The sequence below is a fragment of the Planococcus citri genome, chromosome 3 (genome assembly GCF_950023065.1).
Source record: "Planococcus citri chromosome 3, ihPlaCitr1.1, whole genome shotgun sequence".
NCBI lineage: Eukaryota > Metazoa > Arthropoda > Insecta > Hemiptera > Pseudococcidae > Planococcus > Planococcus citri.
The window spans coordinates 58,520,669-58,537,727 of record NC_088679.1 but is presented as its reverse complement, the minus strand read 5'-3'; the positions used below and the strand labels follow the sequence as shown (position 1 = coordinate 58,537,727).

Sequence of the window (17,059 nt, the reverse complement as noted above, 5' to 3'; positions counted from 1 at the left end):
GATACCATAAAATACCACGCCTTCTCGCCAGTATCTTCCAATCAGCCCCGCCGCTCCATCGCGTTCATAATAGAGGTCGTCGCGTGTGGTAAGGGTGTCGTCGATTATGATACCCCTACTCAACATCGCTTGCTGAATTGTGTCTCTTGTCACTGGAAACCATACATTTCGGAAGTATCTTCGCGTGCCAGGTTCCAATCGGTATTCGGCGAGAATCCATACTGGAGCCGGCGGCGGAGGTCACTGCTCTGGCGGAGTGAAACACTCTTCGATAGGCATGGGCTCCATATAGCCTGCCTGGGCGTTCGCGTTTTGTCGATCGAACTCGCGCATCATTTCTTCGATATTATGACGGAACTGCGCCTCCCTTTCTATCAGCTCTAGCCGCGCTCTTTCCTGCGGGTTTGCCTGAGCAATGCCCGGTGCCTGATCTCGTAGCACCGGACTTGGTGGTGGCGGCGGCTGCGCCGGAGCTGGGCCGCTCGGCGGCGGCGGTGGCGTACTCGCTGCGAGATCCTCCACTTCATTCGGACTCGCTACTAGCTCAAGCACCTCTTGGCTTGATTGAGTAACTTCGCCCTCCTCCACCGACTTCGATTCGCTGCGCGTCTTACTCCTCGTTTGGACTCCTTCAGCTACTCGTTCAGGGGTTATTTCTTTTTCCACAGAGGGCTCCTCTTTCGTCGAAGATTTCTCTTTCGTCGTTCTCTTTTGTGCCGGAGCCTTCTTCTTCGCAGCCGGTTTCTTCTTTGGCGGCGTCGGCTTTTTCTTTTTTGACACTGATTTCTTCTTCGCCGGAGCTTCTCTTTTTGCTGCGGCTTTACGCCGAGGTCTTTTCGGGGGTGACGAGCTTGAAGAACTGGAATCGGAGCTACTCGACGAGCTGCTCCTCGATCTGCTTCGTTTAATCGATTCAACACCGGAAACGCCCGATTTCGACGTGCTCGACTCGGTGGATTTTTTTGACGACGAACCTTCCGCAGTCGTACTCTTTCGGCTCGAACGAGACTCACTTTTACGTAAGCTGCTGTCAGCGCCCGAGGCTGGCGTACCCGCCTCAGCATCCGCTGGCCGCTTCTCTAGTTTCGGTGTCGACTCTTGTTTCTTCACCTTCGCTTCGAGCAGAGTTTTTCGGATCAGGTTTTCTGACTCATCGGGGTTCGATTTCGCGTCATTCTCGGCCACTCCTCGCATATCTAGTAGCCTCTGAATTTCGCCACGTAAATTGTCTCTACTTGCTCTTTCTAAACACAGTTTTAAAGATGCAATTAATACATCATCGGAAATATCACTATTACGGGACTTTTTGGACGCAGAGCTCTCGGCCGACGCACTCTCACTCGTTCTCTTTCGTGTAGCACGTCTCGACACTCTTTCGTCAGCTGGAGGGCTTACTTCGCTATTCTTACCCGAATTCGGAGTACTCAAGTCTTCGACGCTTTCGTAGCTTAACGAGGCTCTTCTGTTAACGTTCGAGATAACCTCGGGCGACAGGACCGGAATAACAACACTTGGCGTCGGTGGCTTCTCGTTTTCTATTGGCTGCTCTACCGCCTCTATTTTTATTGCTTCGGGCTGCTCGTCGATTACAGGCTCCTCGCTCGTAGATGGCTTCGCTTCCGCTTGTCTTTGCAACCGCCTCGCGGTGATACGTGCTCGTTCGGTCTCGTTGTTCAACAGCTCGAAGATGTCTTCGTAAGAAATTGACAGCTGCTCTAAGCGGCTGTTCAAACCGATCATTTGCATAGCGACCGGCAGCTCGACACCTATTTGACAAAATACACAAGAAAGAACACAACTCGTTTACTACTCGTTGCATTTCTCGAAATCAAAGCTATATTTGCCGACGCTTACCTCCTAATACCGGCACAACGTCCAAACCATCGAGTATCTCAGTCAAGGTAATCTCGCGCTCCTCTGCTTGGCGATCTAGGTCTAACAGCATCATGACACGGTGGTCTTCAATATGATTGAAGCTACGCGCTCGACTTATTGCGCTTAATGCTTGTTCGAAACTCGTGTCGTTCTCGCGCAACGCTTCTTCGAACTGCTGGTAACGCCTGTCGCGGATAGCTCTGTTTTCTGTGATATAAAACACGTAAAATATAAGCTTACTCGTTTATCGTGAACTTACTCGATCATGATTAAGCTTACCAGCATCGAACCGCATGTCAAAGTCTCGTTTTTCTTTCTCGATCGCGTAGGCGTCTTCCACCAGCTCCTCTGGCGTCGGCTCTTCCTTGCCTTCATGCGCTAGTAGGAGGACACGATTCCGATCAGCAAGTGCGGTAGCGGTAGCCTGCAGCTCGTCTAATTCTTTACGCAGACGCACCGCTTCGTCGATTGCAATTTTCAGCTCGCGTTCTCGTAGCTCCATTTCAGTTCTTGGCGTATTTCTCATGAGCGACTCGTTTTGCTCAATCAACGATCGTACCTGTCTTTCCGCGTCCCGCAATCTTTCCCTCAGCGACTCGTTGTCTTCGTTGGCCCATCTCGAAATCTCCGTCGTGCCACCTCTCAATTTTATCCATGTGGCCGGATCGACTTTGCCGGATTTTTTACACCGAACCACTGGGCAATCGCCAGGCACTTTCACCTTGTGCTTCTTTAGGCACTTTTTGTGAAACTGATGCCCGCATGGCATGACGAGGGCTCTCGAATTCGATTTTTTGCTTTTTGAGCCCTCGCCGATAGCCTGGCCACACAGCTGACAGCGGAAAACGCGGTAATGCGTCGCATCATCTTCCGATTCGCTAAATTTAAACAACAATTGCACCGTACTCTGTTAATTATCGATGCTACTCGAGAATAATCTAATTTTTACTCTATTTTACAGGTATCGAAGATCTTTACCTTTCGGAAGTGCTGCTGCTGCTATCATCCCAAACAAACGCTCGTCTCAGTATATCTTCTCTTTCGTTCGCGTCATCCATTTTACGTCAATAGCTGCGGCAAATCAACGACATAATGGTAAGTACAAATGCATTTTTCGTATTTTACTCGTAATCTACTCTATTTATCGTAATTACCTTTGTCTAACTAAAATAAACTTCCAGCTTCTCGAATCAATTTAACACGATCCAATACATCTTATTACTGAAAGCGTTGACAGGTAATTAATTTTCGAATTATCTTACTTTGTTTGTAGGTACGTGTATGCTACTTGTAGGTACTTCTGAATCCAGCTTACCTAATTTCAGCGTCGATAAAATTCTCGTCAAACGAATATTTAACACACGACCGTCCAACTAATCAGCTGAAACAGGTAACGAACATCTCAATATACTACTCGTAGTTCACTTTCTAGTTACACGTACTTGCAATTAGCACTGTGCTTAAATATACGGTAGTTTACTCTGTGCATTTCGCTTACCTTTTGTAATGAAACAAAACTTCGTCGAAAAATTTCATGCCACAACTTGACCACTATCGTTTTTCCAACTCGTTGAAACAAGACAAAACCACGTCGCTTCTCGTGTCGCCGGTAGCTTTTTCGGCTGTGTGCAAAAACACCACACTGAATTAATAATCTTTCTCTAATTAAGCATGTCGTACCATATGACACAATGAAATTAATTGCACACGAGGCTAAACAAATTCAACTTACCCAGTCGAAATACACGAGGAGCTACTCTTTTGCTGTAGTTTTCTTCTAATCAACACGTTTCGAATTTTTATTCACTTTCTAACGGAAAAAATACAACACGAGTGAATTAAAAACCATGCTCAATAGACTTACGCCATTTTGATTTTAGGCTTCTTTGTTAGACCTTACCGGAACAAACACGCAGCAAACTGCTCACTTCTCGAATAAATTACCCGATTTTTTACTTTTTTACACCAAATTACTTGATTTCGCACATACACACGCAAACGTGGGCTTTTACAATCACCAATTAGCGCAAAATTTACCACGAAAGCATCAAAATGCCGAATTCTACGAATACGCACTTCACTACAAACTTTCAATAAACATTCACGTTATTACATAACACGCATCAATAATACATCAAAACTGCAACGTCCTTGGCCTTACTTTTCTCGTTCGTTGGTTCGTTTCAACCGATCTAGTTTTATCAGCTGATGCGTGCGACTCCTTACCACCCCCCGCCTACTCGCTAACGTGCAGACTACTCTCTGCTTCGTAACTACAGGTTGCGGGGAGCCGCTCGTTTTCGTTCTCGTTGCGTTCATTCCATTCTACCCCCCGCCTACTCGCTAGTACTACTTCTCTTCATACAGCTCGTATGCTACTCGGATAGAACTTGCCTTTACTTTCGATGGCTTGCTCTCTTTGGTTTTTAAAATCAGGTTAAAAATATTGCTACGAGTAATTTGAATAAAATAAATTTAAAACTAAAACAAATTATTTACAGATTAAAATTTAGGCACCAACCAGTACCTCGAATCCCAGCTACTCTTTTTCTCTTTTCATTTCAGCACGTCCTCGTAATTCATGTACAACTCTACAAACATCACTCGATGATGTGATTCTAATTTTTCCAGAGCAATGAAATTTACTGTTTTCTTTTTCCTTCTCTTTGTGCTTGTGGGTGGTACATAATCCGGATCGTCTGATCCAGGTGCTTTTTCACCTGGTTTCAATTTTTTCGTTCTTTTTCTTTCTTTATCTTTTTCTTCCGCGTTCGCAAGTATTTCTCCAGCCTTTGTTGTCAAACCCACGGCTTTTTTAATGCACGTAGCAATCTTCTCGTTTTCTTTATCATCTAACTTGCGTCTCGCATGCTTTTTGAGCTTCTGGAATTCTTGCAGTTTCTTTCCTCTTTTTTCCTCAGCTTGTTCTAACTCTTTCTTTCGCAATTCTCTAGCCAATAGCCTAGCTGCTCTTTCTGCTACTTGATCGTGTATTTTAGAGTCAATGACCTCCTCTTCGACCTCCTCATCAATTTCTGACCTTTCTATCTCTTTTGGCGTTACTTTCTCTTTAATTTTTTCAATTAAGGGCCTTGAGTCTGTTTTTGATTTTAATTTCGGATCATTTTTGAGCTTCTCTTGTTGTTCTAAATTCAAATAAATTGTCATTTGTCTAGCGTTGACAATTTGCTCATCAGACTCGTTAGCTATGCTCCTTACTCGGTATGCATTGTCTCCAACATGCTTCATGACCATGTAAGGCCCAAATCGCTTGGGAAACAATTTTTTCGAGACTCCTTTATCATATGAGCTCTGTCTGTGTTCAGTAAGCATAACTAATTCCCCCTCCTCGTAACAAATAGGGTCTCCCTTAATTTTATAAAATGCTACTTCATCTCCTGACCTTTGTAGCTTTCTCTTTTCTCGAATAAATGAAATTAACGCCTGCTGCTCGGTCATCTCATCAACTCGCAGGTCTACCAACTCTTGTGTATACACTGCCTTACGCGCAAGCTTATCAGCAGCGTGGTTGTTACGATCAAAGCTTCTCGCAGGTGTGTGCTTTAACTCAAATTTCTCAAATCTTTCTTTCAACTCTAGAATTTCTTGAAAAATTTCTCGGTGCACAACTGGCTTTTTGCTAGCATTTTTCCAGTTATTAATTTTCCATTTCTCCACATTATAATTAATTGCTGTTGTTAAGTAGCATGAATCCGAAAATATTTTTCCTCTTTTCGCACCTAATTTGAGCATTACTTTCATAGCTTTACACAGAGCTATCGCCTCGGCCAAATTATTGGTATTTCGGTACCTAGGGTGGTCTACTCGTTCGGAAATGTTGAATTCCCCAGTAGGAGTCCAAGCCACCCCTATACCTGCTATGGCATCACTGGAGCCATTGTTTGAGCAAGCTCCATCAACGGCTGCCCAGTAATAACCATCTTCGTCACGTATCAGGTTTGAGAGCTCCATAGGCTTTTCCATGAGCGTCTCGGTAGTCACAGATTTAGGATTTTTTTCAATTTGGTCCTGCTGCAGCTTCTTGAGCAGGTACTTAGAATTTAACTTAGCCAATTTGGTTGGCATGTTGGCAGAAAACTCATCTTCGATGCCCCATACCTCATTCGGTTTTATGCCAAATTCAGTAGGGGTATTATTTATTTCGGACTCTATTTTCTTAACATGCACGTGCCAACCGTGGTGAGTATACTCGTCATTCTCGGGCTCATCATTTAATTTTGCTCTCAGCCTATCTCCAATTATGCGCATCGTGCGCTCAACCAGAGAAGACTGAGGGTTGTAAGTTGTAGTATGGCCTATTTTTATACCATTTGCGGTGAGCATCTCGTTCCACGCCTCACTCCTAAATTGACTACCATTGTCTGTAATTACTTTGCGAACTTTGTGGCCCAGCTTCTCTATATCATTGAGCACAGTTTCCATCGCGTGCACTACTGTCTCAGCTGGAATTGACTCCAGTGGAATAATCCACACTTTCGATGTAAATACGCACTTTGCGACAAACATATACTTAGGCTCTCCGTGCTCGTTCGCTATTGGTCCACACAGGTCCGCAGAAATGACATCCGCTATGTTAAACGCCTCTATTTGTGAAAATTGCAAGCGCTTCTTCTCGCTATAACCTTTGGTCTTTCTACAAGTGATGCACTCGCTCGTAATAATTCGTGTAGTTTTCACAATATTTGGTGAATAATATAATCGTTTAAAGACTGCTTCTAGTTTATGCGCTCCAATATGGCCATACATCTCGTGCAAGTAAAAAATGGTATCTCTGAACAACTCGTCAGGCATTACTGGAATCCTTGAGCCATCTTTGAATTTTCTGAATAGCAACTCTTTTTCTTTCTCTTTGATCACTGCATATTTAGCTTGCATTCTTCTCTTTGACTCTAACTGTTTTGCAGTCATATCAAGCTCTGAGGCGTTCAGTTTGCGCACTATCTTAGTACACATCCTATCACGTCTCTGGAAGATGTCCAAGCGTCTCAGGTGATCCAAGACTTCATCTTTTACCAATTCTACAAATGACACATCTAATGGCACCATGTTTGTCCAATTTGTATCATAAACTGTCAACTCAGGCGCCTGAATTCCATACCATTGGCCTCTTACTTTATGTTTCAAATCATACACGAGATCGTAACAGTTCAACTCTGTGATCCAGCCAGCCGCTTTTCTATGCACCTTAGCCAGAGTTGTAAACTTGTGCACGACTGACTGGAGATCACCTCTCACGTGTATTTGCCTACCATGGAGCCAAAGCTGAAGCTTATTTATTACTCTTACCAAAGCAAACATCTCGCGCTCAATTAACGTATAATTTTGCTGGTGTTGTTTAAACGCGCTACTCACGAACATTACTACTTTGTCTTCACCTTTGATGTTTTGGTACAAGACGCCATTGAGCGAATGCTCAGTAGACACTGTATCTAGGTATAAATCTTCTCCGTCAACTGGTGACATAAGCTCAAACTCTTTCGTAAATTCCACTGTGAGCTTCTCTACCGCTTCCTCTTGAGCGGTGCCCCATACAAATGGTACACCTTTACGAGTCAAATCGTAGAGTGGCTTCACAATATCTTGATAATTAGGGATGAAGCGACTATAAATACCAGTTAATCCTATTAAAGTTAACACATCTCTTACGTTACCTAATTTAACTTTACCAGTTCTCTTTAACGTTTTCTTTTGTATATACTCTAAATAACCTTCAATTTTCTTACTCTGTTTTTTTATGCTTCTAGTTGAAATATTGAAGCCAAGATGGTCGGTGGAACTGGCGAAGAATTTACACTTGTTCGGATTAAGTTTGAGCCCATGCTCACGCAACAACTCTAGTACTTTTTTTAATAGCCTCAGCATCTCTGAGAAGGTGAGTGACCTTAGCAACAAATCATCCACGTATTTCGTAACTCCAGGCATATCGGGTATTACTTCATTAATTACTTTTACAAATTCCGCAGATGAAATTTTCAAGCCATACGGGAGTCTTATCATTTGGTAGACTCTACCATCGACCTTGAAACCAGTATACTTGCGCGACTCTGGATCCAGCACCAACTGCCAAAAGGCTGTCGTGAAATCTAACGTTGTGAAGAAACGGGCTTCTCCATCTGAGGTAATTATTCTATCTAAGAGGCCCGCCTCGTTGTAATTAGTTTGTAGTATAGGGTTCAACTCTACTGGATTTAAACACAGTCTTACGCTTCCATCTTTTTTCTCGTTGGGCACTAAAGGATTTATATAAGTTGTATCAGACGGCTCTGCTACCTCTTGCTCAACCATATCAGCCAAAGCTCGTCTAATCTTGTCAAGTTGTTTGTTTGACGGATTATACTTAGGCCCTACGAAGTTCGGAATTTTGTTAGGATCTACAAACTTCAATTTCACCATAGCTCCTTTGTATTTACCCGGAAATCTACTAAACACATCTCTGAATTTGAGCAGCTCCTCGAGTGCCTCCTCAGACTCCGCTTTCGTAATCCTTCCTTCACGAACTGCTTCACCTAGGTACCTTCTCAGGTTTCTTTCAAAGATTTCAGGCCCATCATCTCTAGGCCTTCCATCCTTTCTAAAAAAACTATGTAAATCAGCTCGTGAAACTATTTCTACTGTCTCTTTTTGGTACTCTTCTTCAAGTTGTATTTGGTTGGTATACATGTCTTCAACTCGATATTCGCTTCTCTTTGCAAATACAACCTCTTCAGCTCTGTGAGTGCCAGGTGGCCTACACGTAGCAGTACCTTTCTTTACATCTGTTTTTATGTCTAACTTCTCGATCGATTTCGTGCCAATCAGTAACAACTTGTTGTCACCAGGCATTACAAAAAATGGCACTTTGATCTTATGCTTGCCAAATTTCAATGGCACTACTATTGCCTTTTTCCACGTTCTTACCACTTGGTTGTTAGCCAATCTACACTGAAGTACTCGTTTTAAATAAATAAATTCAATTTTCTCTTTATAATTATTTATTAAATTATTGGCACAAGTTTCCGACATGATATTAGGTGTAGCACCAGAATCTAATTGAGTAAATAAAGTTAAGTCCGCGAACCGCAGGGGAACCACACAGGTCTTGGCCTGATCAAAATTCTCAATCTGGCTCCTCACTAACGGCTCAACAGTGTTTGGATCGGTCCGCTTCTCATCAATGACGTCACTCTCTGGTGAGCTACTCTGATCTGCAGCTGCCTGATTAATTGCGACTTCCTGATGATTGGCTGCCCCATCGCTCGATTTTGTTGATTCTTCATCGCTTGAGTTCTCTTCCATTGGCTGACCTTGCTTGTTCTTCCACGCTTTACAGACCATTTTGACTTTTTTCTGCCAATCCGGAGACAGCTTCACTTCCATCTTGGTTAGGTCTTCAATAATTTGAGCTATCGGCCTGCTACTCTCTGGCATTTTCGCTTTCGTTTTTTCGATTGACTCTTTGGTAGTGACTAAATAATCGCCATCCGGCTCGGTGACCACTTCAGCAGACAGGTTCGTACTCGTTTCTACACATAAGTTTTGCGAATTAAACACTGAATTTTTTGGTTTAAACTTATGGTTGTAACACTTTTTCAACTCGAAAAGCAACTCTTTTTCGCCTGCTTCATTTGGCACGTAGCCACTCGTTTTCTTTTGCAGCCTATTGTCTCTTGGAATGACCTTGCCGGTTTTGTCAGGTTGAAACCTCAACCTTCCATCTTCCAACCTGATCAGCCTGATAAATACTGCTGCTGGCGACCACCACAGAGTAACAGACTCGTTATCACATACTTCTTCGAATATTCTTCTCCAAGCATAATATCTTTTAGCCGTAACTCCTCGGTCGTTTTTTCCAGCTGGAAAAATCATTGGAAACAAAATTTTGATATCTTCGACACCTTTGTCTTTAAGTAATCCAACTATTTCACGTAGGAGGCGTCTCATATGGCTATCTCGAATGTTGCCATAATTCAACTCGTAAGTACCAAGAGAGAGAATAACTTTTTTTTTTCAAATTCTCTTTTTCTAACATGTTCCCTAATGGTTGCCATGGAACACTTCTTTGCGATTTTTTCAACGTCTTTTTTGCCTTCTTTTTTGGCATCATCTCCGCTACCGTTCTCTTTAGCTTTTGACTCGATAATTTTACTTAAAATTTGAGCGAAAACGTCGCCAACTAAGTCGTATTGTTCGTAGGGGAGATCTGGCTCGGGCGTGGGGGCTGTGGCTTGTTTTGTTAAGCCTGCGTCTGGTCGTCGTTTAAAGACGACGTATCAGACCTTACCGACCCTTCTTCCTCTGATCCCAACGACTCCTCAGGATCTATATCTCTATAATCCCCTTCAGCTTCATTGGTTGTACCGCCATCTCTAGTCCTACGATCACGATCGCGTCTCTGATCATTATCACCTTTGTTAGCACCGCTCTTATTCACATCAGTGTCACGTTTGCGCGAATCTCCTCGTTTATCGCGATTGTCTCTCGAATCTCGCTCATCTCTATCGTCACGATTGCGCGTGTCTCTGGTATCACGATTGCGCGTGTCTCTATCATCACGATTGCGCGTATCTCGGTCACGGTTGGTATTGCGATTGTCTCAATTATCACGTGTCTCGCGATTGTTGCGCGTATCACGAGTGTCTCGGGTATCAGACCTATTTCTATCATCTCTTCGATCATTAGATCTATAATTATCGCGCCTGTTATTCGAATTCGTGCGCCTATCATCGAACGTTACTCTTCCACCATTGTTGTTGTTGGTGTTCCTTTGCCAGTTGTCATTGGCTTGGTTTCTACGTCTCGTTTGGTTCTGACCCTGATTCTGATTTTGCGCATTATCCAAAAACTCCTCGTTTTTAGTCATTTCAAGTAATCGTCTCGCAAACAGCACAATATCATTGCGCTCCTCAGTTGACACTCTTACTCTCAATAACCTATCAAGTCTCGGATATATCGCGTTTATCATTTGCCACTCATTGATCTGCACATTTGAGACCACTCTTAACCAGCGAAGCGCCGTATTAGCCATATCCGTTGAAGACGTGTTCGGAAGTGTCAACGTTCTGACATGATTTAAGGCATTCTCTTAGCGCTGCTCATTCCACATAGTCTGTAAAAATGACTGTCTCAGGGCTGTGTACGATGTCTGCGTGCTGGTATTTGCATTCCAGGTTTGCGCCGCAGGGTGTTCAACCAACTGCTTGAACATGCTTATGTAAATTTCTTCAGTTGCGAACATGCTCCTCATCGCACTTTCAAATTGACGTACGAAAAGGTGCGGCTCGTACTCGTTCTCTGTAGTATACGTTACTTTCAATATTTGCAACGTGTTCAGTTTAGCCACGCTATTTCCTGCACCATAGTTGATATTATCGTTCAGAGGCTCATACGCGATTCTCAAGCCCAATTCAGCACATTCAGCAGCTCTAAGCAATTCAGCTTCGCTTCTCTGATTTTGCACTTGCACTTGAGGTCTCTCTTGAATATTACTCATGCGTCCGAGTGACGCGCCTCTGCTTGCAGGTCTATCGAATCGTACATCTTGACTTGAACCCTGAGGTGGTCTAAAAGCAGGTCCTTGCTGCCATCTTTCCGGTACGTCCTGCCACTGAAAATGGTTGTCGAAACCGAATCTTCGACCATCTGGTGGCAGGGGGTCACTTTGGGGTATGTTTGAGCTTTCTTGAGCTTGCGAGCGTGGCCTCCCGTTTCTCGACGCCTCGGCCTGGCGCTCATTCTCAAGATCAACTACTCTTTGGTTTAGCATACGAATTAAACCAGCATCTCTTTGACGAGCTTCTCTTTCGACGCGCATTTCATTGGCCAATGCCGCAATACCGTCTATTGCTTGCATAACGCGTAGGCCTTCGTTGTTGATTTGGTCACCTATTCTATTTATCAAACCAGTGTGGCAAGTACCCCACATTTCAGCCATTCGGCGCATTCTAGCGGTACTTGCTTCGTCTCTTTCGGTGATATTCGTTTGAACTTCTCTGTAAATACGTTCCAAATCGCCTCGCGTACGAGATAGGCTACTCTCAATGCATTCAGCTCTATGATTTAAAATGTCGCAATTATCACGCAAATTGGACACTTGCGCGTCAACGTACACGTCCAAAGAGGCTTCCGGTTGCCTATTTTCAATTCGTACGAGCTGGTGCTCAACACCGAGCTCAACCGATCTAAAATCGTACCTCCGCGCGGCCACGTTCACACTTGGACGTGGCATCGTAGCTGCGCCTGTTGTCATGTTATTTATTTCTCTAATAAATTCCGAGCTTGGGTTTTGAGGTTGCCTAGCAGTGCCTACCGGTTGTTGAGCATTCGCACGCGGGTCCCTGATTGAATAGGGAGGAGGTGCGTTGGGGTCTCTAGGCCTACGGTCGGATGGCAAAAAACCACCAAACAACACCTCTTGAGGTCTAGCTCGAGTGTTGTCCATTCTCAACTCGCTAAACCTCTGCGCCATTTGCTCTTGAGCTTCAGTTTCGATATCAACACTGACATCTTCAATAGTCACGTTAGATCTTGGTTCACTATTGGCTCTACTCGTTCGAGGGGGGAGGGGGCTGACACGTCTTGACATAGGCCTCGATCCTGCCCCCTGGCTACCACCAGACACACGTCTTAACTCGATTTCCTCAACTGTTGTTTCAACGTGAACAGTTTCCCTAGAACTCAAGCTTCTCGGATTACTCGACACGTTCGGTATTGCGCCACTTTGCAAATTTTGACCAGTGGCTAAGTTTTCATTACTCGGGATTCGTCTTAAAATATTCGGGTTTGCCGCAATAGCATCTAGTTCGTCTAACAATTGCTGCATAGGGTTAGCATCGATATTCGCACTCGGCACTGGAGGTTCAGGCTCGTTTTGCAAACTTTGAGCAGGTTCGTTCGTGTTCAAAGCTGCCAGATTCGAGATGGCTTGCTGCATGTTTAGGCTAGCTTGCTCATCTCTTTCCACTCTGTTTTGCCCTACTTCCTCGTCGTCAATTAACCTAGCTTGCTTCCTAGGGACCTCCGAACTCATATTGTTGTTCTCATTCCTGCACCTCGGAAAAGTCTCGTGAATTCTCTGAGTGCAGGCAACAGCAGCATCTCTTGGCTGTCTTTGAGGTATTTGTGACGCCCTAGGACTACTCGGTTGACCACTAGCAGAATTGGACCCTATATTTCGCCTGTAGTCTTCTAACGACTCTAAATTGTTCCCAGAACCAGAATTGCTCCTGTTCAAAGAACTCGAAGAGCCGCGACCACCTCGGCTACCACAATTAGAACTCATTTTAAAACAACTCTAGTGTGTAAATCTAATTTACACATGAAAAATCCGGCTCAGCTTACGTCTGCTCGTTCGTGTTTCAGGTTCGGACGTGAACAGAAACCAAGCAGAAAAAATCTTGCACAGGTATGCGCTTTTTTTACACAATTTTACACTCGCGGATACGATTCAACGCGAATAACGGAATAAAATAACGAGATTAAAAGCGAGATAAATACACTTATACACTAACCTGTTGCACGCTGGTTCTTGTCCGATGGTTGGTTGAGAGCTGCACGTTTACACAGAGCTACTCGTTTAACTACTCGGAAGAAGACCACGCATAGGCGCCAATGTAAAGGTAAAACCCTAACTTTCTCTTAAGAGTCCTCAGACTACTTATACCATCTGGCTCTGAGGCCACTTACTCGATAAGGCCGTTTAGACCAAAAGTCCCAAGGTATAGAAATACCTATCTCAGTTCTACCATACACAATAGTACTATCATAAATACCAAACGCAATAAATGGCCAAAGCAATTTACTCTGAATATTTATTCAAGCACATGAAAGATTATAGTACATGTTGCTACAATGTACAATCATTACCATTCATATAACAACGAAAGATTCTGCTTAAAGGCATGAACGTTCTCCAAGCTAGCGTAAAAGCTCTATCTTGCTCGTTAGAAGAAGATTGGAAAACTGCGAAGCAACTCTGTAACTTACTCTCGGCCGTCAGCTTCCCTGAACCAGTCCACCAGATGGCGTTGCATCTGGTTCAGTGCAGCCTCCGGCCTGGGCATCAAATTACCACTGTAGAGTGGTAACATGGAGTCCCAAGTACCCTCTACAGAATCAATTTTCAAATAAAATTCCTATAAATAAAATCAATCCCCTTAATTTTCGATGCCTATCAAAGCACCTACCTACAATGTTTTTTCCCACAGTTCATAGCGTACTCAGAAGCAATCTGAAAGGGGGAAGAGGGGTGGTGGTGGGGGGGGTGTCTTCACCCATATAGAAAAATGTAGGCGAAAAGCTTGAAATTTTTGAGGAAAATTGAAAGAGTTGAAAAAAGTTGGGAAATTTGAGGAAGTTGGAAAGAACAGGTGTAAGCAGAGAAAATCAAAGAATTATCTACTCAAATCCATTTTTACTTCTTGAATTACCTATAAAAAGTTTTTGCCCTCACTTCGCTGGGGCCATAATATGGTGTTTCTTTTACTCTCTCCGACCAAAGCTAGAGGGTAGAAAAATTGACTTTTCACATCAAAAATGATGTTGTTTTATGTACTTGAAATTTTCCAAAAAAAAAAAAAAAAAAAAGTCTCTCAAATGCATTCCAGTCAAAACTGCCAGAAAATCCCAACTTCTGCTAAAATATTGAAAAATGTTCTATTTTTCATCAAAAATTCAAAAACAATAAATTTCTATGAGTAAATTTTTGCCAAAACTGGTCGTTTTCAAAAATAAAAAAATGAAGAATTATTTTCATTTGTGACAACAGAGGCGATTTTGATAATGAAGCATCGAAGGAAGCTATCTGGATATGGAGATTATATAGAGAATGAATCAATATGTCTGATGTTCCTGTATTACGAGGGTGGTTCAAATATAACCCGGAATTTTTTCATAAAAAATTTTGCTTTCCACCTACAGAGCTACAATTTTGTACAGTTATTCTTGGTAGTCTCTCTCATATGGTGTGTGCATTAGACACCTCTTTGGGAGCTTTATATTTTTTTTTTTGCAGAAAGTTTGCGGTGTTTCAAGTGGCCATTTGCGCAAAAATGATTTTTCTCAATTATTGCCTTTGAAGTAATGTTTACTCAGTGCCTCTATCGATGGTCCAATTTAATAATTATCAACAAGGTGTCGAATCTAGACTATAAGGAAGGTGTTCTGGTGTTTCTCATCCCAATTCGTTCAGTTTTTCAGTCATGAGCCGAGCTGTATGCGCCCTGGCACTGTTTTGCAGCAATTTCACACAAAGAATCGTGATTTCTCGTCGTTTTGATCAGTATGGGAGGATTTTATTGTGCTTCTTAGAAGGCTACTATGTTACAGTGAGTTCATAGTTGGTTTTTAAGGCAGAAAATCACATGAGATTACCCCCTTATGTCCCAACACACTGTATACACCACCTTCCCAGCTGACGCCCTGACCATTGCTTCAATTGGCGCTCCATTCATCGTCACTTTTCCATCATTTCCAAAAATGGAACACCATTCATACGCTTGGTTCTCATAAAGGCACTCATCCATGAACTATTCGAGTAATTTTTTATAACTTTCCGTGGATTTTACATGATTTTTGACCAAAAAACAAAAAATGATGACTTCATTCTTGCACATGGCTAAAAAATACACTAAAAAGTGAGGCTTCATGGTTCCAGCTGTTCTTTACATTTCATAACACTCCAGTCTATCATCCAGTGCAGCAACTTTTTTCAAACTCAATTTCTCACATGTCTGTGGGAAACTTCTGGGTTATATTTGAACTTCATCAAACTATCGAGATTTGAGATTGTATGTATTTGTCAAGTCATTTAAAATCAATTGTGACTTCGTAATATTTTTACTCGCAATCTCTAAAATTCTAATTCACTTACTAGGTAATTACCTATTCAACTCCCTGATGTTCACATCAGAGCTGTGGGACCAAAACGATCCTGAAACCAATTAAATCCTGATTCAGATCCAATCCCAAAACCAAAATCACTATCTTTCTTGATCCTGAAACCAAAAAAATCCCAGAACTGATATAATTTTATTTTGATAATTGGTCATTTTACATCGTAAAAATTACTCGACGAATTAGGCAAAATATGCATTTAAAACGTTACTCTAATTACACCATTGGATTTTTCACATCAAAACCTCCCATTTGGCCCTTTTAGTAAATTTGGGCTTAAAATTGGTTGAAATGGAAATCCCAAAAGCCGAAACTGAAACCGATTCAACCCGGAACCGAAACAATTTTTTCAATCCCAAAACAAATCCCGAAACAGAAATAAAAATTTAACAGAACAATCCCAAAACAAATCCAATCCCAAAATGAAAAAATTTCAAACCCGAAACCGAAAATCCAATCCCGAAATCGTTTCAGTCCCATAGCTCTGGTTCACTTGTACATTATTTTAGTTGTTGTAAATATGTTTAAATACCCATCTACATACATACATTGATTATTTTGTAGTGCAGTGCATATTTCATCATTTTTGGCAGGTACCTAACTTCTTTTTTAAGGGCACATCAATTCTTGAAAGTTCCAAGTCCATAATTTTTTGTACTCCCTTCCCACCCTAAGGCCCAAACATTCCAAAAAATTTAAAATCGCATAATCGCATTCAAAAAAGTCCTCTTTTTGTTCCAAAATTGCTAAACAAAAGTCCCGTTTTTTGTCAAATTTGCTCAATTAAGGTTCTGGTTTTTTTTGCCAAATTTATCCCAAGTCAAAAAAGGGTCAATTTTTGAAAACGTTGTCAAAAAGTGTAATTTTTTTGGTGGGGATATCAAAAAGAATCAGTTTTTGGTGAAATAGTCAAAAAGTGTCCATTTTTGGCACAATATTGAAAAGTGTTCATTTTTATCAAAATTTTCAAAAAAGTGACCATTTCTGGTAATATTGTCCAAAAGGGTCAATTTTTGCCGAAATTGTCAAAAAGGTAGTCCTGTGCTCGCCAAAATTGCTCAAAAAAATGATGTTTTTGTTAAAATTGTCAAAAAATTCCTGTTAATTATCAAAATCATCAGAGAAAGTAAATTTTTGGCGAGTTAATGAAAAATTGTACTGTTTTTTCGTCAAAATTCTCAAGAAGTGTTTTTTTGATAAAATATAGTCAAATGGTCGCAATTTTTGCCAATATTGCTAAGAAATTTATGCCCTTTTTGCCAAAACATCCAAAAAGCACTGATTTTTGCCTTGC

At 42.1% G+C, this 17,059-nt stretch overlaps 2 protein-coding genes across 2 annotated transcripts; both read right to left on the bottom strand.

The window, feature by feature from the left end:
* Positions 1 to 240: 240 nt before the first annotated feature.
* Positions 241 to 2,933, bottom strand: LOC135840618 (pinin-like). Its single transcript, XM_065357244.1, has 4 exons — positions 2,854 to 2,933; positions 2,155 to 2,753; positions 1,855 to 2,082; positions 241 to 1,766 (listed from the first exon to the last, which is right to left on the bottom strand). Exons 1-4 carry the CDS (start codon positions 2,931 to 2,933, stop codon positions 241 to 243), a joined length of 2,433 nt encoding a protein of 810 aa, XP_065213316.1.
* A 7,175-nt stretch (positions 2,934 to 10,108) lies between these two features.
* LOC135840617 (protein snwA-like) lies at positions 10,109 to 10,735 on the bottom strand. Its single transcript, XM_065357242.1, has 2 exons — positions 10,527 to 10,735; positions 10,109 to 10,418 (listed from the first exon to the last, which is right to left on the bottom strand). The coding sequence occupies exons 1-2, from the start codon at positions 10,733 to 10,735 to the stop codon at positions 10,109 to 10,111; spliced, it is 519 nt and encodes a 172-aa protein (XP_065213314.1).
* Between the last annotated feature and the right edge of the window lie 6,324 nt (positions 10,736 to 17,059).